The following is a 16,665-nucleotide window of genomic DNA, read 5'->3' as shown; positions in this document are numbered from 1 at the left end:
CCCCGTTGTCATGTCCAGGTGTTCCAGCGTCGTCAAAATGGCCTGACAGACTTCTCCAGAAAGTGGAGCGACTATCGGGTTGGCTTTGGTAACCTGGAGGATGAGTTCTGGCTCGGTAAGTTTCCTCAATCTAACTTCATGGTAGCAATTAAATCAGCAGGATTGTAGTGAGAAATGCAGAATCCTTACTTAAGATCAACACTGTATTGTGCTCAGATTGGACCTTCAGTGCAACACAGATTACTGAAAGAGGTATTGACTGAAACCAGTAGCAGGAAAACTATCACTTTCAATAGTGAGTGACCTGTCTGGGGTTTATCGTCTGCGTCATCCTGCCCTTGCAAATAGTACGATTGGCTCCAGCACCCTGCGACCCTGAACAGAATAAAGTGGGACAGAAGCTGAATGAATAGGACTGATGTTATATCACATGATGTTATATCGCCAAGATGATGTAAAATCTAGACGTTAGCTGGGTTTTTTTAAAGAATTGAATGAATTAGGTGATAACAACTAATTAGACCAAAAAAAAAAGAAAAATCATCAAACAGCTGGGATAAATTAGGCTGTAAGGAAATTAATTGTATTACAGGTACTGTGGATCCAGAATAATATTGATGTTGTTTACAGTGCATTGCTCATGTTGCTGTCAGGAAGAGTCATGAAACCGCTCCTCCAGTAAAAAGGAGGGAAAAAAAAAGAGAAATCTGTGCTTCACTGCAGATAATGCTAAAGTTAAAGGGACCACTGAGAGGCAGCAGCTCTGCAGCTTCAACTGTGTCATTTATTTCATAGTGTGTTCTATCACTACCGCATGACTCCAAAAAGTAGAAGTACTTACTCGTGAAATGATGGCCAGAGTTATTTTGTCCAGCTCTTCCATCAATGATGAAAACAGTGATGAACAGAGGGACATGGCGGTCTGAGACATCACAATTCAGTCAACATCCGCGCCGTCTTACTCAGTCGGGTTTATGTGACCGAGGACAGGCTGCACCACATTTGTTTTTCCATTCTTGGCAACTTCAAATGAATGGAGCTTAAGTAATTTATAGGTAAGGTCAGGTTTGCTGCTCCCGCAGTATTTTCAGACTGTCAATCTGTTTGCTATATTTCAGCTGCCTTTTACGGCCGGTGTTGAGCTGCTACCTGCCACCCATTTAGTTCAATTTCTGCTCCACTTGTCTGAAGGCAATATCGGCTGCTCTAGCTCCTCACTGTCCCCCTGACCGGAGTGGATCCAATAAGTGCAATCAATAGAATTTCATTGCTTTCACTTAGTTTCAATTGATACAGCTAGTTTATGGACATAGAAGGTGTCTTCAGTGTTTTGTGCAGGCAGTAAAACCTTTTCCTTTAAGATATTTCAATTTGTACAGATTGCGAGGCACCCTGCTCTTCCCCTCTCGCTCGCTTTCTCTCTCTCTCTCTTCTCACATCTTTTGCACTTGACTTCACAAAGTCTGTCCGATTCATTACTGGAATCCCTGAAAGCTCATCTCTCCCTGAAACGACTCAGTAATTGTTTTCAGCGTCACTCTGATCTGACGACAAAACAACATAACGCCCTCCCCTCCTCCAGTTTTGATGGACCGCTGAATGTTTGTCGCTCTTCCCCTACCAACCTCCAAATCTCATTATGAAAAAATAATTATATTCATTAGAAAATGTGCAAATGAGTCATGTTTCTTCATGGGCCAGTTTTTATGTTATTGTTTTGGTACAGATGATTAGAGGGAAATATTGCATGAATATTTCATCGAGCGAATCGGGACCTTGAATGGAATGTTTTTGGGGAACTTTTTGATAAAAGAAATTAAACAGCACCGGGGGGAATTTTCGTGGCATTGCATTATCTTCACATTATAACAGAAGGGAAGTCTGTTGCTTTACTGTTCACAAATAATGAACCATTAATGGAAGAAAGCTCTGAACCAGTAGACGCAGAGCAATGTAATGAGCAAAAACGCAAGGTTATCAATGATTCCATCGTCATGTGTGTGAACAGCTGCATGTATATTTATGTTTGTGTACAGATGCAGATACTGTATAAATTAAAACTAGATGAATGACTGAATGCACATCTGAAGTAGTTTAATAAATGAATCAAATTGCATTAGAATTTGCATAAAATTACAAAAACAAAGCTGAAAAAATGTTTGCACAACATGTTGACTCTTGCTAGTAGTGTTGATATTGATGGTAACTTCATTAAAGGTATTTCACATAAGTTTCTCGCTGTGTTGATTAAAAACTAGTTTTAGTCAAGAAGAAACTATGAAAGAGACTTAAAGTGAAAATAGAGAGAAATCCAACTCTTGCTTTAAAAGTTTTTATTTTCACATTTGTCTCGACTCATTCTGTCTGTTTGAAAATTAATAATATATGGCATGTGTTTCAAAAGAGGATGAAGTTTCTCACTGAGGTATTCGCACACACACACACACACGTCATGTAGTGAGAAGTCAATCTTTTTTTTGAAGACTACAGGGTTTTGAAGTCAGGACAGGGTGGTATAAAATGACAGTGATGTTTTAGCCTTCCTGACCTGGGCACCTGAAGGCATCACATTCAGGTGTACTGGCACAATTTTGGAGGATGTTTAATAGCTGAGTCAGTGCAATAAAATAGAAAGACACTCCCGCGTATCTGGCTCTGTTCATCTGACCTGTTTTCTCTTCGGCTGAATCAGCTTTCGTCTGCCCTCTCTCTTCTGAACGTACCGCCACAGAAGGATACTTCAATCTCCAGGGTCCACTTTTTTTTTTTTTTAGGTTGCATTTCAGGATGCATTTTCTGCCCCCCTTTCCATGCTGCTTTTCTCCTTTTCTGCTCCCTCTCAGTGCATGAAAGCATCTTAATGTAACCTCAGGGTGTGGAGCAGCAAGAGATGCCGCATAATGCCAGAATAAAGATAACTTGCCAGCAGGGAGCACGGTGACCTCGGTGTACGGCACCAATACTTGAGCCTCCTGCATGAATCCGACCTTTGAAGCTTCAAATGTTTGTGCAAAGAGGCTGCACGACTGTGACCCTGAAACAAATCCATCATTTTTATTATTCCATCTTTATACACTCGATTTTCGTTCCTCCTGCTGTGACTTGTTTTAGATATCAGTGAAAATTGATCCCCTGAACTACTATCTAATTAACTTCCTGTTCCCACCAGGACACGAACAATTGAAATTCATGTCGTGATCTTGAGATATAAGCAGCTTTACTCATGTAGGGACTCACTTTTGACCATGGGAGACGGTACAGTTTTTAATCCAGGAACATGGCCCTTGGGGTTTTCTGACAGTACACCACACCGCTCGCAGTCAAAACTCTTGATTTTTCTCATTAGACTTCTTTTCTTTTCGGGCGTAAAAGTTAATGAAAGTTGAATCATAACTGGAGCACAGTGTGAACATTTCTTACCATCAGTAAATCCTGTTGTGAGCGCATTTCCACTGAAATAAAATAAGTTTTTAACCATTAGTGAAAATCCTGCACTCATCTTCAAACACCAGCTACACATGTAGGAATTATTGCTTCAGCAGTACAAACATAAAACACTCAGACTAGTCAGTGTAGCAACCAGTAATGCAATAAATGCCAATAATGCAATAAAATGGTAAAAATGTTTTATTTTTTCACAACCATGATTGACAAAGTGTGACCATGTGTTTTCTCATTGAATGAATATGAGAACTATCCAGTTCACTACACCTGTGTTTGATAAGCAAACTGTACAAAACCTGAGAAATACACTTTGATTTCCAATAAATCAAGTCTTACGTATGTCATTACATCATTGCCTGCAGTTATTATAATTTCAATGATTTTTTTGTTTTGTTTTGTTTTAATGCTGCTTCGATTATCCAGGAGCTCATAGCATTTTTGACAAAATGTGGTTATGACTAAATCAAACATCTTGCTACTGTATTACAGTATTGGCATTATTAGTTTTTAAAAGGTAAAAATTAATTTATTATCGGCAGACATTACATTTTTGGCCATTATTACATTGCTGATTGTTATAAGGTGTAATGCATGAAAACCTTAAAGCCTTCATACTCACTGGTGTTGTTTGGTCCGTTTCAAACGAGTAGATGTCAGTGTCTTGGATGTTCAGCGTTCTTTATGCATGAGTGAAAGTTCAAAATAAAGACAAGGAGTAGCTCATTGGTATGAAAATGTGGATTTCAGTTAATTTGCAAGTGATTTCTGGTGAGTTTAGTGCCCAGTGGGAAATGCTGGTCGACTCTAAGGTAGAACGAGTATGAGAAGTGAACCAAATAGTGGGGATTTTTCAGTAAAAAACAAAGAAATGAAAAGAAAAGACAAAAAAAAAAACAGAACAAAACAAAGGCAGGCACTTTGTCAGCAGGCATCGTTTTTTAAATTTGTTTGTTGCTTGTGTTTTTGTGGAGAGTGTGAAGCTGGCTGTATGGGATGGACTTTGTGGTTTTTTTTTCCCCCTACATCATATTTGTAGTGAGAGAGTCCTGAATGAGCAGCTGTTATGAGTCCATGACCTTGTCTTTCCACCTTGGTCCACCACCAGTGCTGCTGAAGCTGAAACTGAAACAAATCAAATGAAAATGCGAAAGTCCCCGTACTGCCCTGGACTGTCCCAGGACTCCAGTCTTCACACAATAAGAAGTTGTTTCGAGCAGTCACAATTTGCAGTGCCAGTTAATTCTTTTCCGAAAATCCCTGTTGGTTTCTCTCTTCTAAATTGTCTTGAAATGTCCAGTCTTCTGTGCCTTTGTTTACAGACCACATAAAATGTAAGCACTGTTTTCATACAGATGGCCACTGCAGCGCCAGTACGTGTGACCTTCGCTCTTCTTCGACGAGATCAGGTCGCCGTCGTATCTCAGGAGAGCCGTTGCGGCGAACATTTAGCTAATCGCCGCACGCGGAACAGCAAAGTGCTGGACAGTAAGAACCATAAACATTGATATTAAATCCACTCAAACTGGAAAGAAAGAGGCACTTACCAGGCCAGCAGTAAAGAATATGGAAATTGAGCTTTCATTATTACCGGTTACAGTTTGAGAACGACCACTTTTACTGCTGCTCGAGGGCAATTTATTCTCTCCACTCACTGACCTCGACCAGTTTCATGCCGAATACGATGTCAGTTTGATGAGGTAATAACAGAGAGAAAGCAAGGGTGGCCACGTGCGATCTGTGATCATTATCCTATTCTCTTTCCCTTTTTTTTTTTCCAATTCCCACCGATTGCTTGTTTCTACAGCACCATGGAGGCGAGTTGGGTAATAAAATGTTATATAATAGGACAAAAGTGCAAGTGTGTGTCAAAATGAGTTCCTAATTGCTGCAGTCTGATCCCATAAAACGTGGATGTAAAAAACAGTAAAGAAGAAATAATGAGTCGTAGAATAATCCCTCGTAATATATTGTGATATACAATGGAAATTAGAGTTGACTGAATTTTAAACACAGTTTTATAGCAATAATTGCTTTTGCCTGTCACCTTAAGTGCCTTGGGGTTATAAAATAGATTTTATCTGCCTTCCATTCACACACTACACTTTTTTTTTCCCTGCACTTCCAGATTTCTACTTCCCATTTCTTATCCGTCAGAGTTTGAAGACTTTTATTTTTTTTGTCCAAACATTCAGAAAAAGTGCATATGTGATGCTTCTGCTGGAGGTTAAGGAGGGAAAAAGGCTCCTTTTTCCACCCCAAATAGGTGCTTGTTGTAATCTGATAGCGAAGGCAGCTCCAATCGCTCAGGTCGGCGTGTGGCCTTATCAGCTGCCGGGGGTTCAAACAGGCCTCGTATCTGCCGCCTTTCAGATAGAGAGCAAAGCCAAGCATCGCAGAGAGCTGCAACATGTGGCATTTGAAGAGGGACCGCTGGTGACGGTGTCCACCACTCCACGGCGTCAATCATACGCAGCCGCGGGAGCGGCTGACAGGAGGCGTCTGACACAGGCGCTTATCAGGAGTCAAGCCATTAACCCACAAGGCTGCAGGTGGCAACAAAGCTGTCAGAGAGGAGAAAACATGCCGGAGAAAGTGGAAAGTGCGCTTTCCCTCAACGAAATCAAAATAAGAGAAAACAACGAACCATGAGTCAGGGATTCATATTATCTCACGTTCACAGGTGTGAACTGAAGCTGGACTGAATCACGTTTCACTGAAACTTATCCTGCCGTCAGTTCAACGCCTTTCATTTGTGTCTGAATTTATACAGGAAGGTTTATTTTGATCATTCAATGCAGGCTAATCGTGGACGTTTGAACGCTGTGATTCTAGAAGTACAGACTGTTGTATCTTCCTGAACTAAATCTGGTGGTTTGTTCCACAAAAGGTGTGGATCTGAGTCTGAAAGTTCATGCCGTTTCTCTGCAGGACTGGACAACATCCAGAGGATCGCTGCCCAGGGCCGGTACGAGCTGAGAATTGACATGAAGGACGGACAGGAGTCCGTCTACGCCAATTATGACAAGTTCTCCATTGGAGACGCAAGAAACCTCTACAAGCTCAGGATAGGAGAGTACAACGGCACCGCTGGTACGTCACTGCTGAAGAACCAGTCAAGCCATGAAATGTATGTGTTTGGATTATGGGAGTCAGCTGCAGAAGACCACTCACACACTTCAGCCTACATAAGAACAGCAGGGTTTTCCTTTGTTTTTTCTTTTTATTTTCCAGAGTGAAGCGATTGTGCTAACCATTATACCATTATACCATCTCATGTAGCTTCATGAAGGCCTCCTGAATTACCCAGAAATAACCACTGATTACTTTTTCTTGGATGAAGCTTTATGTTAAAATGACCTTCATCCTCTCTCATCCCTGTCTCCTTCTCTTCTCTGATCCCAGGTGACTCCCTGAGCTACCACCAGGGCCGGCCCTTCTCCACTAAAGACAGAGACAACGACATTGCCGTCACTAATTGTGCCTTGTCCTACAAAGGAGCCTGGTGGTACAAGAACTGCCACCGGGCCAACCTCAATGGCAAATACGGGGAGTCCAGACACAGTCAGGTCAGTGGTTCAGAGCCGCACGTGCCGAGGCTGATCTTTACTATTGTGATGAGTGAGGAATTTTAAGTAGATAAAATATTCAACTAATTGTATACTCAAAGGAAGGTGTGATATAAATATAACAAGACAACAAACCCTTTTTACACAAGCACTTGTCTGTTGTGCAATTATTCATGTGTTTATCAGAAAGGCAGAGAGAGAACCGGACGTCTCTGCTTTTTGTCACTTTTTTTCACAAACTCAGATGTTTGTTTCTGCTAATCTTCATGGTTTCCCTCATTTTTCACTTCATTTGTTTTCCTTTTATTTGTTTGGTTTTCCATTTTCTTGGTTCAAAGCGGGTTCCAAGACAGTTAGTTGTCGGTGATTTCCGTCTGTTTCTTCTCATAATAACGTAATGATCCCACCTTTTGAGCACCATTAGTAAAACTCAACTGCATGATGAACGGGGGACCACTTTCAAGTGGAAAAAAACGTAATGATTCTCCTCTGTTGGACGGAAACAACTCGAGAGTGGTCACTTGAAGAGGGTGGCATTTTGAAAAGAGTGTATTGACATTTGAAAAACTCATAAACATGTACCAGCGCATTGATTAAAGGTTAAAACTTGTCGTTCTGAAAGCCTTGTAATTAGTTGGCTAAATCCATCACACCTTTTTAACCACATCCATGTTTAGAAATGCTATTCTGGAGTTTTAAAGAGACTGAATCTACGTCAGTTTAAATAAACATGTAGATTCATCTCAGTGTTTTTCAGCGACGCAGGTCCTGTTCAACCAGTTCATATAATTGAAGTATTTATGTCGACTGAGGCTTTTATTCAAAGCTCTGAGCAAACGTGTGATTCTGAGTAATAACCGCCGGTACCCTGTTCTCACAGAAGCTTTAACTTCCTTTTGCTCGGTACATGTGAGACGGGAGTTTGGGGCCTTTGTGTGATGAACCCCTTTCTCTCAGCTTCAAGCTGAAATGGCTCGACAAAGCCGGCGAGCAGGGTTTCTCTTTAATGCTGTGATTAAGCCCAGCCACAAAGGCTTCTTTCACTTGGCTCTCTGCCGTCGTCTTCGTCTTTTGATGGCTTCAAATGAGAGCAGGTGGAGGCTGAGATGGACGGAGGAAGATGTGCACGGAGAAAAGCGGAGGCATAAAACTGCAAATCAAAAAGCTTTCACGCAGTGAGATGAACACATTTACACTGCCTCATATAACCCCTATCGATATTGTATCCAGATGTCATTTTAATTACATTTATCCTTTAATAACTCTGATTTCCACATTTAGGATCCAATGAAGAAGTAATTGCTTTGTCAATTTCGCCCCAGTGTTCAATATCTATTTTTCTTCAGCTAAGTGAACCTCCAGCTAAGCTAGAACAGAAGACTTTTAGATTTAGCTGCAACATGTACAACAAAACATACAGTTGCCGCTCCCTTTGTGTGTTATTATTAATTCAGTTGACATTTGTAGTTTAGTATTAATGTTAGTTACAGGTAAAGAACACAATACAAAACATATAAAAGAGAAACCAATGCGATAAGTTGAGGACATTTAAATTCTTTAGCAAGGCAAAGGAAACAGCAGTTCAACAAGTTTTGCACCATTACTTGTAAACTTTTACCTGGAGAACAGATTTTTATGCATTCCATCCCCGGCACCGCATTATTACATTAAATTATGAAGGCTATTGCAGCTGATGTGACATAAGGTCATGATCATGGATTATTCAAAACTTTGAAGGCCCAGAGATTACAATAAAAAGATTAAGAAGCACATTTTGAAGCTGAGAGCCGCTGCTCACACACACTGGACACGCTGTCACAGTTTAGTCCTGATCATCTGAAGATGCTTTTGTTTAATTCAGTCTTTTCCATTAGCATTTTTCTGTTGAAACTCGAAGGGCATCCTTTTTTTTATTTCATATTCTTAGCAGGTCGATGAGGTGAGTGAATAGATGTGTTTTGTAGGATAATTGTTTGTGGTACCATTTCATTTTGTCAATAAATAAATATATTTATGTACTTTTCAAACAGTGCCACCTTGGAAGGCACTGTGCTTTTATGGGATGAGTTAAAAGAGCTAAAGTTGTGGACTTTGCCCATGAATGATTCACCAATTCTTCTCTGCCAATATATTTTATATGTGTGTTTTGTGTCGATATTAATCTTCATTTCTTGTTATTTTTTTAATGACTTCTCCAAATAATTGCAAAGAAGGTGCACTATGTGTACTTCTACTATGATGCCCAATATAAAGAGCCGTATTTTCCTTCCTGCTTGAGGCGTTTCTTCTCTGAACTGTCGTATCTTGCCTCAGCTTTCATGCCAGAGTTCAGCTGGTAACGCGGCCCTCTGTCTCCTCACAGGGTATCAACTGGTACCACTGGAAAGGCCACGAGTTCTCCATCCCCTTCGTGGAGATGAAGATGAGGCCGTTCAACTTCCGTAGCATCAGCAGCAAGAGGAGGCGGTCCGCCCCTGTATAAACTAACCTCCTCCTCCTCCTCCTCCTCCTCCTCCTCCTCCTCCCAGCCCAGAGTCACGGACGAAGGGAGTCCGGATGGTTTTCAGGCTCGCTCGCAGTAAATGCTGGAATGTAACTGAGCCCCGACTCATTAGAATTGTTAAAATAAAGTAAAGGATTCATATATTATTAACTATAAGTTGTGAGAAGTTAGCAAAGAGGCTGAAAACGAAGCGTGAACTCCGTTGATCTGTGACCTGGCCAGCTTTAGCTGTCTTACCCTGCTGTACTTCTACCTAGATGATAGAAGACACTGTATGTAATTTATTAAATACCTTGAATGACAATGGTTCCCTTTGCTGTACAAAAAGTAGGAAAGGCAAACCAGGAAGCTTTGTTTTGTTTGTTTTTTTTTTTCTTGAATCTGTGATTTGCCTTTCCCTGGATGTGACAAAACATGCTCAGAAACGCCCTCGAAAGTGAGAGCTAGCATTATTTTAACCATTAGGAAATAACACTTTTAACTAAGAATATACTGTATATGCCCTTAAAACCCCTAACTGTAATATATATACATATATATATTTTTATAACTGATATTGTGACAAAGTCCATCTATTTGATATGATTTGATGCCTTGATTTTTGACCCTACAATGAGTTAAAATCAACATGAAATTAAACCACTTCGTTCACTAAGCAGTGCACCAGCAGCAGCTTCACCACTCACACATTGATTTTACTACTGACGATCACACTGTTTATGTTAATCATTAAAACAGAATAGAAATAACACTAAAATGTATTATTATTATTATTATTATCATTATTATTATTATTATTATTATTATTATTATTATTATTATTGGTAGCCACACTGAAACAGTATTTGCACTGTGAGAGGGAACACAGCAAGGCTATTGTTGTTCATCCGGTTCATTTAGTCAAATCTCAAACGGAAACTCTTCTTTGTGTCGCTCCATGCAGGATGCTGTGGCTGCTTGCAGGGACGGTCTTGTGCTGATTTATGTAGTGTTTAACCAAAGATCTACTGTCTGGAAAGAGCCAGTTCTGTCACTAAAACTGTTTTCCCTTTATTGGACATAATGCCATATTTCATATCCCAATTCTTTCCTGTTTTGTGCTTTATAGAAACTTCATGGTTGTTAGTAATAGAAGTCACAGTTATTAAGTGTCACGGCACATTTAGATTTTTCTAGTTTGCGTAGATTTTATGCTATTTGTGAAAACAGTATTATTCCTTCCAGGCATTTTGCTTCGTTGCAGTGAGGCACCATTTACTCTCATTTATTTTGAAGATGTAAAAAAAAAAAAAGAAAAAAAAAGGTTTGAAACGCTAAGAAATGTTGACACCATATTTCATCATTTATTCTTTGCACATAAAACTAGTGCAAAACAATCCAGCCCGTCATGTTGAGGGTTGACAGATGATAATGTTGGACCGCAGTGCTCAGAAGGTTAAAGGATGTATTGACGTGATTGCGAAAGTTTTAAGCTACAAGCTGTGGAATCTGTCTGGTTTCTGTCAGTCATGCACTTCCCAGCAGATTTCACCACCGTCTTCAAATATTCCTCAACAGCAGACGATGGTTGTAATTTTCCAGGAATTTCAGCGAGCGCTCTGTAAAGGGTTAATGTTTCTGGGCCTTAAATGGTAATCCTGTCCCCAGGCATTATTTCATGCATTATGATCACTAAACTCTATGCAGAATAAAAGTCAGGGTGGGCATAGTGCAGTTCCTCGCCTGGCTTCGCTCCCACCGCTCGCCGAAATGAACTTAACAAAGAAAGCAGAACAGTCGGTGGACGGAAGCCAAGTCTTTTCTATTCGGTCTCCTCTTCCCTGCTCTTCTTCTCCTCGCTTCACATTTTAAAGCTCCCCAGTGAAGCAACAGAATCAGCAAACATGGCTGAAAATGGATTCTTTTTGGTGGTCCAGGCATATTCTGCAGCCTGCCAACCAAACATTTTGTTTTATTCAGTGTTCACAGTGTCGTACAAAGAGCCCAGTGCCAGTTAGCCGGGTGCAGTTTTGTGGAAGCTGTTTTTCTGGGGGATTTTTTTTCCCCACTTTGGGAAACAAATCATTTCATGTCGAGCAAACGCAGAAAAAAAAGACTAAACATGATCGCTAACTGGTTGTTCTGCACTCCAGCTTCACCTTGTCAATAATTAAAAAAGCATGTTTTCTCGTAGAGGACACCAGAGAGAGTTGCGCCGTGGGTTGGTGGTAACACTTTCAATTCCTCCAGACAAGAATAGGCTGGAAATCACCTCATCTAATTCTGGGTCTGCAGTGTCGTCTTCATTCCATGTGTCAGCACAGGACGTCCGTTTTAGGCAGGGAGATATTTTTGGTGAAAGAAAGAAAGCATCACTTTACCTTGCATGTTTTAATCACACCATTAAATACTTTATATGGTCTTTATTCATGTTTCTCATGTCTCTGTTTTAGCAAGCCTTCGTTATAATCAGGAGTACAACTCTAGGAAGTCACCATCACTGATCCCGGAATCCTACATTTTTCAGTAAAACAAGTAGGTGATTGGCGAAGCTTCTACACCCTACCTCAGCCAGAGTTACTGTTAGTAGGAACTTTCTAATACTGATAATATATTGAGATGTTGGATGATTCACTGCTTTATTTAAGGTACAACATGCTGATTTGGAGGCAGGATCTGGCGTCTCTTCCCCTAGTGGTTACAGCTATTTGAATCTGGCTTTGCTAGCTTACTTTACATCAGTTTAGCACCCAGTTCCAGACAATACGTCCACATTTTCATTTGTTTGTTATAGTTGGTCGCATGCTGACAGCTTTACCATGTAGAAAAAAAAATGGAACTACTGTGTAATATATTTTAAAGAAATTAGGTGAAAATAGGTCTGAGACATTGAGGAAATGTTAAACTGTTCCAGCAGCCACTCTCCCTGCAAGCAGCACATTTTGTCCCACAAATGTTTTTGTTCCAACTCGGTTTTTTTTTTTTTTTTTCTTCTTGGAACAACTTTTCTATTCACTTCTCTCACTGAAGCAAACCAGCAGATCTTGCTCTCATCCTGTGACTGTGTTTATATATATTTTTTTAGTTTGTTTTTCCATTTTAGACTTGAAGACAATAGCTCCTGTCCTCTCTATGAACCTCCAATAATGTACTCGTGTAGATATAGAGTGAAAGATAATGTGTCTTTTGATGTGTTCCCCCTTGAGATGCAAACTAATCCAGAAAGACCTCTTGAGCATTTCCATTGTAACCGCTGTACTTTTACTCGTTGCCGTGCTAAAAGGGCGGCTGGAGCCCTCTGCATGTTGACTGAATTGCAATCAAGAGCCTGGTAGTAAAATAACAAACGTCTTGAGAATGTTTGAGTTTGACTCGTCGTCACTTTCATTTGCTGATCCGGGGTAAAAAGATGCTCCTGAAGTGAGTCTGTGAGGTGGAAATCAGCCTTTGAGCTTGGCTTTTTCCCAGATTATTCTTCTGTTTCAGTGACTGTCTCAGACCGTCTCCCATAGTGGTTTTTAGTAGAATAGGACGGCTCTTCTCTATACTTATTTCATTAACTACTTAGATGAAGTTTGCCTCGGTGAGTATTTTGTACGATGAACAAAGGTCAGGGAGCTTCGCAGAAAGGGAACAGAATGTCATTTGTAACGAGAGAGCAAGATATCTCTCTGCAAGCTGCAAGGTGCTCTTAAATCCTGCAAAAAGAACGTTACTGCTGCATTTACGATTATTTTTGCATATTTTTTTCCAACAATTCCAACCTTTTCTTTTTTTTTTTTTGCTTTTGAAAAAACGTCCAATTTTTAATTTATTATCTGTTTGTGTAATATGTCAAAACAATAAGGAAGAAGTCTTTTAGACAGAGAAAAATATTCTTGATCTGATGTAATACCTCAGTTTTTCTCTTTTGAAGCACAAGAGGAAATGTATTTGGCTTTTTTTTTTTCCATATTTTGTGTCTTTTCATGATGTTAAATTCCATCTTTTCAGTCTACTGTGTACCTCGATGTTTTGAAAGAGCGTCCTCTCATTGCTGAACCTGACTTCTCTGTCTCAGTGATCGGATTAGATTCACACTGCTTTTACCGAGCGTCTGAAAGTCACAAAACCTGCCCCACTTTATTTATTTCTCAGCAGCTCCTTTACGCCATTAAAAACAACAGACTGCTTTTTTTTTTCTTGGGTTCGTACAAGCCTTTCAACAGATGGTCCAGCCAAGCTTGGTCGGCTTCTGTTAAATAAACCAGATATTGTAAATGCATTAATTTGAAATCTTGCCATGAAAAAATGTAAATGCTGACAAAAAAAAAAAAAAAAAAAATGTGATCTCGACTGTTTGAAAAGCTCATATAAGCTGAAACTACGGATTTATTGTTGGATAACCTTGGATATTACTGTCAAAATTAGCTCTAGTTTGACTTAAACATGTACTATATAGTTCCTTTTTTAATACATTTTCTACATATTAATAAAATATTCAAATAGTCTGAACTAGACTCTGGGTCTCCTTGTGGGTGTTGAATGTATGAATCGATAAAGATTTATGCTTTAGCATAAACAGATAAAAAGACAAATCTTCGCTTTGCCTTTGCTTGAACTTTCCTTTCCTTAATCCCATTTATCTTTGACTCAAAATTTGTCTTGAACAAGACGAGCTGCGGTTACAGCAACGACTCCCCCGGTTCACTCCTGGGAAATAATGAAGAGCAGAGCGCCGAGTCCATGTCCCACACTTATCAAAGTCTCTGCACCTTTAATTGGGGACTAATAAAAGAGCGAGCGGGTCCGGCTGCTGCCGCTGCTGCTGAGCGGTGACAGGTGCAGTCATCGAGAGCTGCCGGCGCGGCTCACCTCCAACATCTCTAATTTACACTCACACACGGACATAAAAACAAGCCACAGCGCCAGGAGCCAGCTTCACACTATTTTTTTTTTTTTTCTTTTCAGTGATTGTAGAGCTTACGATTGTTACCTCACAGTATTGGTGTCAGAATTGAACTCTGCTGTGAAAACACAGCTTTTATTTGCTTATTTACTGAAAAAAATACAATAAGAATTTTCCACAGAAAGACTGAGAACTTGTGGCAGAGCAAAAATCAGGTTAAAAAAAAAACCTGCTTTTGAGAGATTTTTTTCCACTCTCGAGAACAGTGATGCAAAATGCATCTTTACTTCCATGAACTTGTTAAAATGATGATGATTTCTCTCATTTTAGACTAAATGGGACTATAATTAGACAAAGACTCGGCACAGTTTGTAACTTTTTCTTTCTTTTTTTTTTAGGTTCAGCATTTTAAAAATAAAAAATAAAAAAAGTCTGAGCTGATGTTTGTAGTCAATATTGAACTTTGTCCTTCTTTTGTGCCTCATCTGGAGAAAGATCTGACTCCTACAGAAGGCTATAAAAACAATTACAATCAATTTTCATATAACATACGGGCCAAGTCTCGCTGACCGTGTTCCTGTCAGGAAGTAGCTCCTCTGTTTATTCGCAGCACATCCAGTAACTTCTCTCACACTGCATTTTTCACCTTCCGCACTTTAAAGGTTGAGGCCGCATTAGAGTCATTTTCTGACCCATCTGGACTAATTGAACTGTTTTCTACATATTTCCAGATGACACACACGGCGGCTCCACACACACTGAGAGTTTGTTATCGCGCAGCGCTTCAGATTTTATCGCAGTGAAACATTCGCAGACCTTGAGTTCAGCACTTTTAAGATTCAATGTTCAATTACACCCAGTTATAATTATACATTAATTATCCATTCAAGTGTCCAGTCAGCAAAAAATAAAACAAAGCAGTAAATAATGAGGCTGCGTGCGGCCTGTGAATATATTAACGTCACACACAAATAAATGAGGGGCGCCGCTTTGGCGGTGCGGTAAAGGTCACAGAGATAAGCTCATCTCTTCACCAAAACAAAACACTTCAACATCCACAGCCGGATCGAAAAAGCACCGATTGATGAGAGTCTCTTTCTGTGACCATTTAATACGTTTCAACAGCTTTTTCGATGGCCTCAAAGTCATTTGAATTTTAATTGTCTGAGGTGTTCTTTTCATGTAATACGACGGTCCTCGGGCCACATTTCAGGACTGTTGATCAGATTTCCAGTATTTTCTGACACAGCGGGATGGAGCTGAACCTACTTGGGCCTGTTTATCAAAAAACTTTTTAAATAAAATTAGCAATTAGTGATTTAATTGCTGTTAAACCCGGAGCAGCCGTGTGGAGAACTTAATGTTCCCTGTGCTGACTCAGCATGAAGCGAGCCGTAGTTATAATCCAATGCACCACCTTAACGCGCCCCTAAATTAAAAAAAATAAATAAATAAAAACAAAGCTTGTTGGGCAGAAGCATGAGTTCAGGTTAAATTAGGACTTTCTCTAAAACATTAGAGGAAGTGAATGTAACCTTGGTTACAGTGTGCTGCAAAGCAAACCGCATTCACTTATTCATACATGGAGAGCTAAATATTGCTTCTACGCAGCTACATTATTGGTTCATGCATCGCGGGTTGCACATTTACCTGTGTCTCATGATATAGCAAGCTGAAAAGATGGATTTCAGCCAGTTTTGCTTCCATAAATATAAATGTTACAACCTGCTGTCATGTTTGAAAAACTTTTTTTAGATGCTTTTAAGAGCCTCGAGCAATGTGTAATTTCCATGCATTCATCTGTCGTCCTTCCTGCAGAGTCCGCGTGGGGTCACAGTGGGAATCTGGACAGCGAAGCAGCCCAGACATAAAGACGTATAAACTTTAAACGTTCTGCAGACAGACAAATGAATCATGTGGAGCTCCTGAGGTACTGAAGGCAGACTTCAGCAAACTTTTAAATCCAGCTCATAGATGAGGCCCCGACTTACTTTACGTATTGTTGAAGTTAAATGTTGTGTTATGAATGGACTGTATCAGTCTTTGTGCTTTGCAAAGCTGAAAAAAATCCTTTTTGGGCTATTTTCACAGGAAAATATGTTTTACATCCTGTAAAAGACAGAAACACACAATGCTTGGTTTAGACTCAGAGGTGAGCTGGTGATTACATGAGCCACTATCAGACAACGCCCCCAGACTGTCTTTGTAGCATTAGTCATTCTTTTTCCCGTTTTCAGTCTCCAGTCACTCAGTGTAGCTTAACTGGTGAAACAGTGGTGCAGAAA

General features: G+C 40.0%; 1 protein-coding gene across 1 annotated transcript in view; it reads left to right on the top strand.

Moving 5' to 3' along the window:
• Positions 1-9,499, top strand: part of tnr (tenascin R (restrictin, janusin)) — a 77,389-nt gene extending 67,890 nt beyond the window's left edge. The window contains exons 25-28 of the mRNA XM_030114392.1: positions 19-115; positions 6,373-6,534; positions 6,847-7,010; positions 9,373-9,499. Coding sequence (XP_029970252.1) covers positions 19-115; positions 6,373-6,534; positions 6,847-7,010; positions 9,373-9,492 — 543 coding nt within the window. The 3' untranslated portion in view covers positions 9,493-9,499. The remainder of the gene's footprint in view (positions 1-18; positions 116-6,372; positions 6,535-6,846; positions 7,011-9,372) is intronic.
• Positions 9,500-16,665: the final 7,166 nt, after the last annotated feature.

The sequence above is a fragment of the Salarias fasciatus genome, chromosome 18 (assembly GCF_902148845.1).
Source record: "Salarias fasciatus chromosome 18, fSalaFa1.1, whole genome shotgun sequence".
NCBI classification, from domain to species: domain Eukaryota; kingdom Metazoa; phylum Chordata; class Actinopteri; order Blenniiformes; family Blenniidae; genus Salarias; species Salarias fasciatus.
This window is presented reverse-complemented; position numbering and strand designations above follow the sequence as displayed.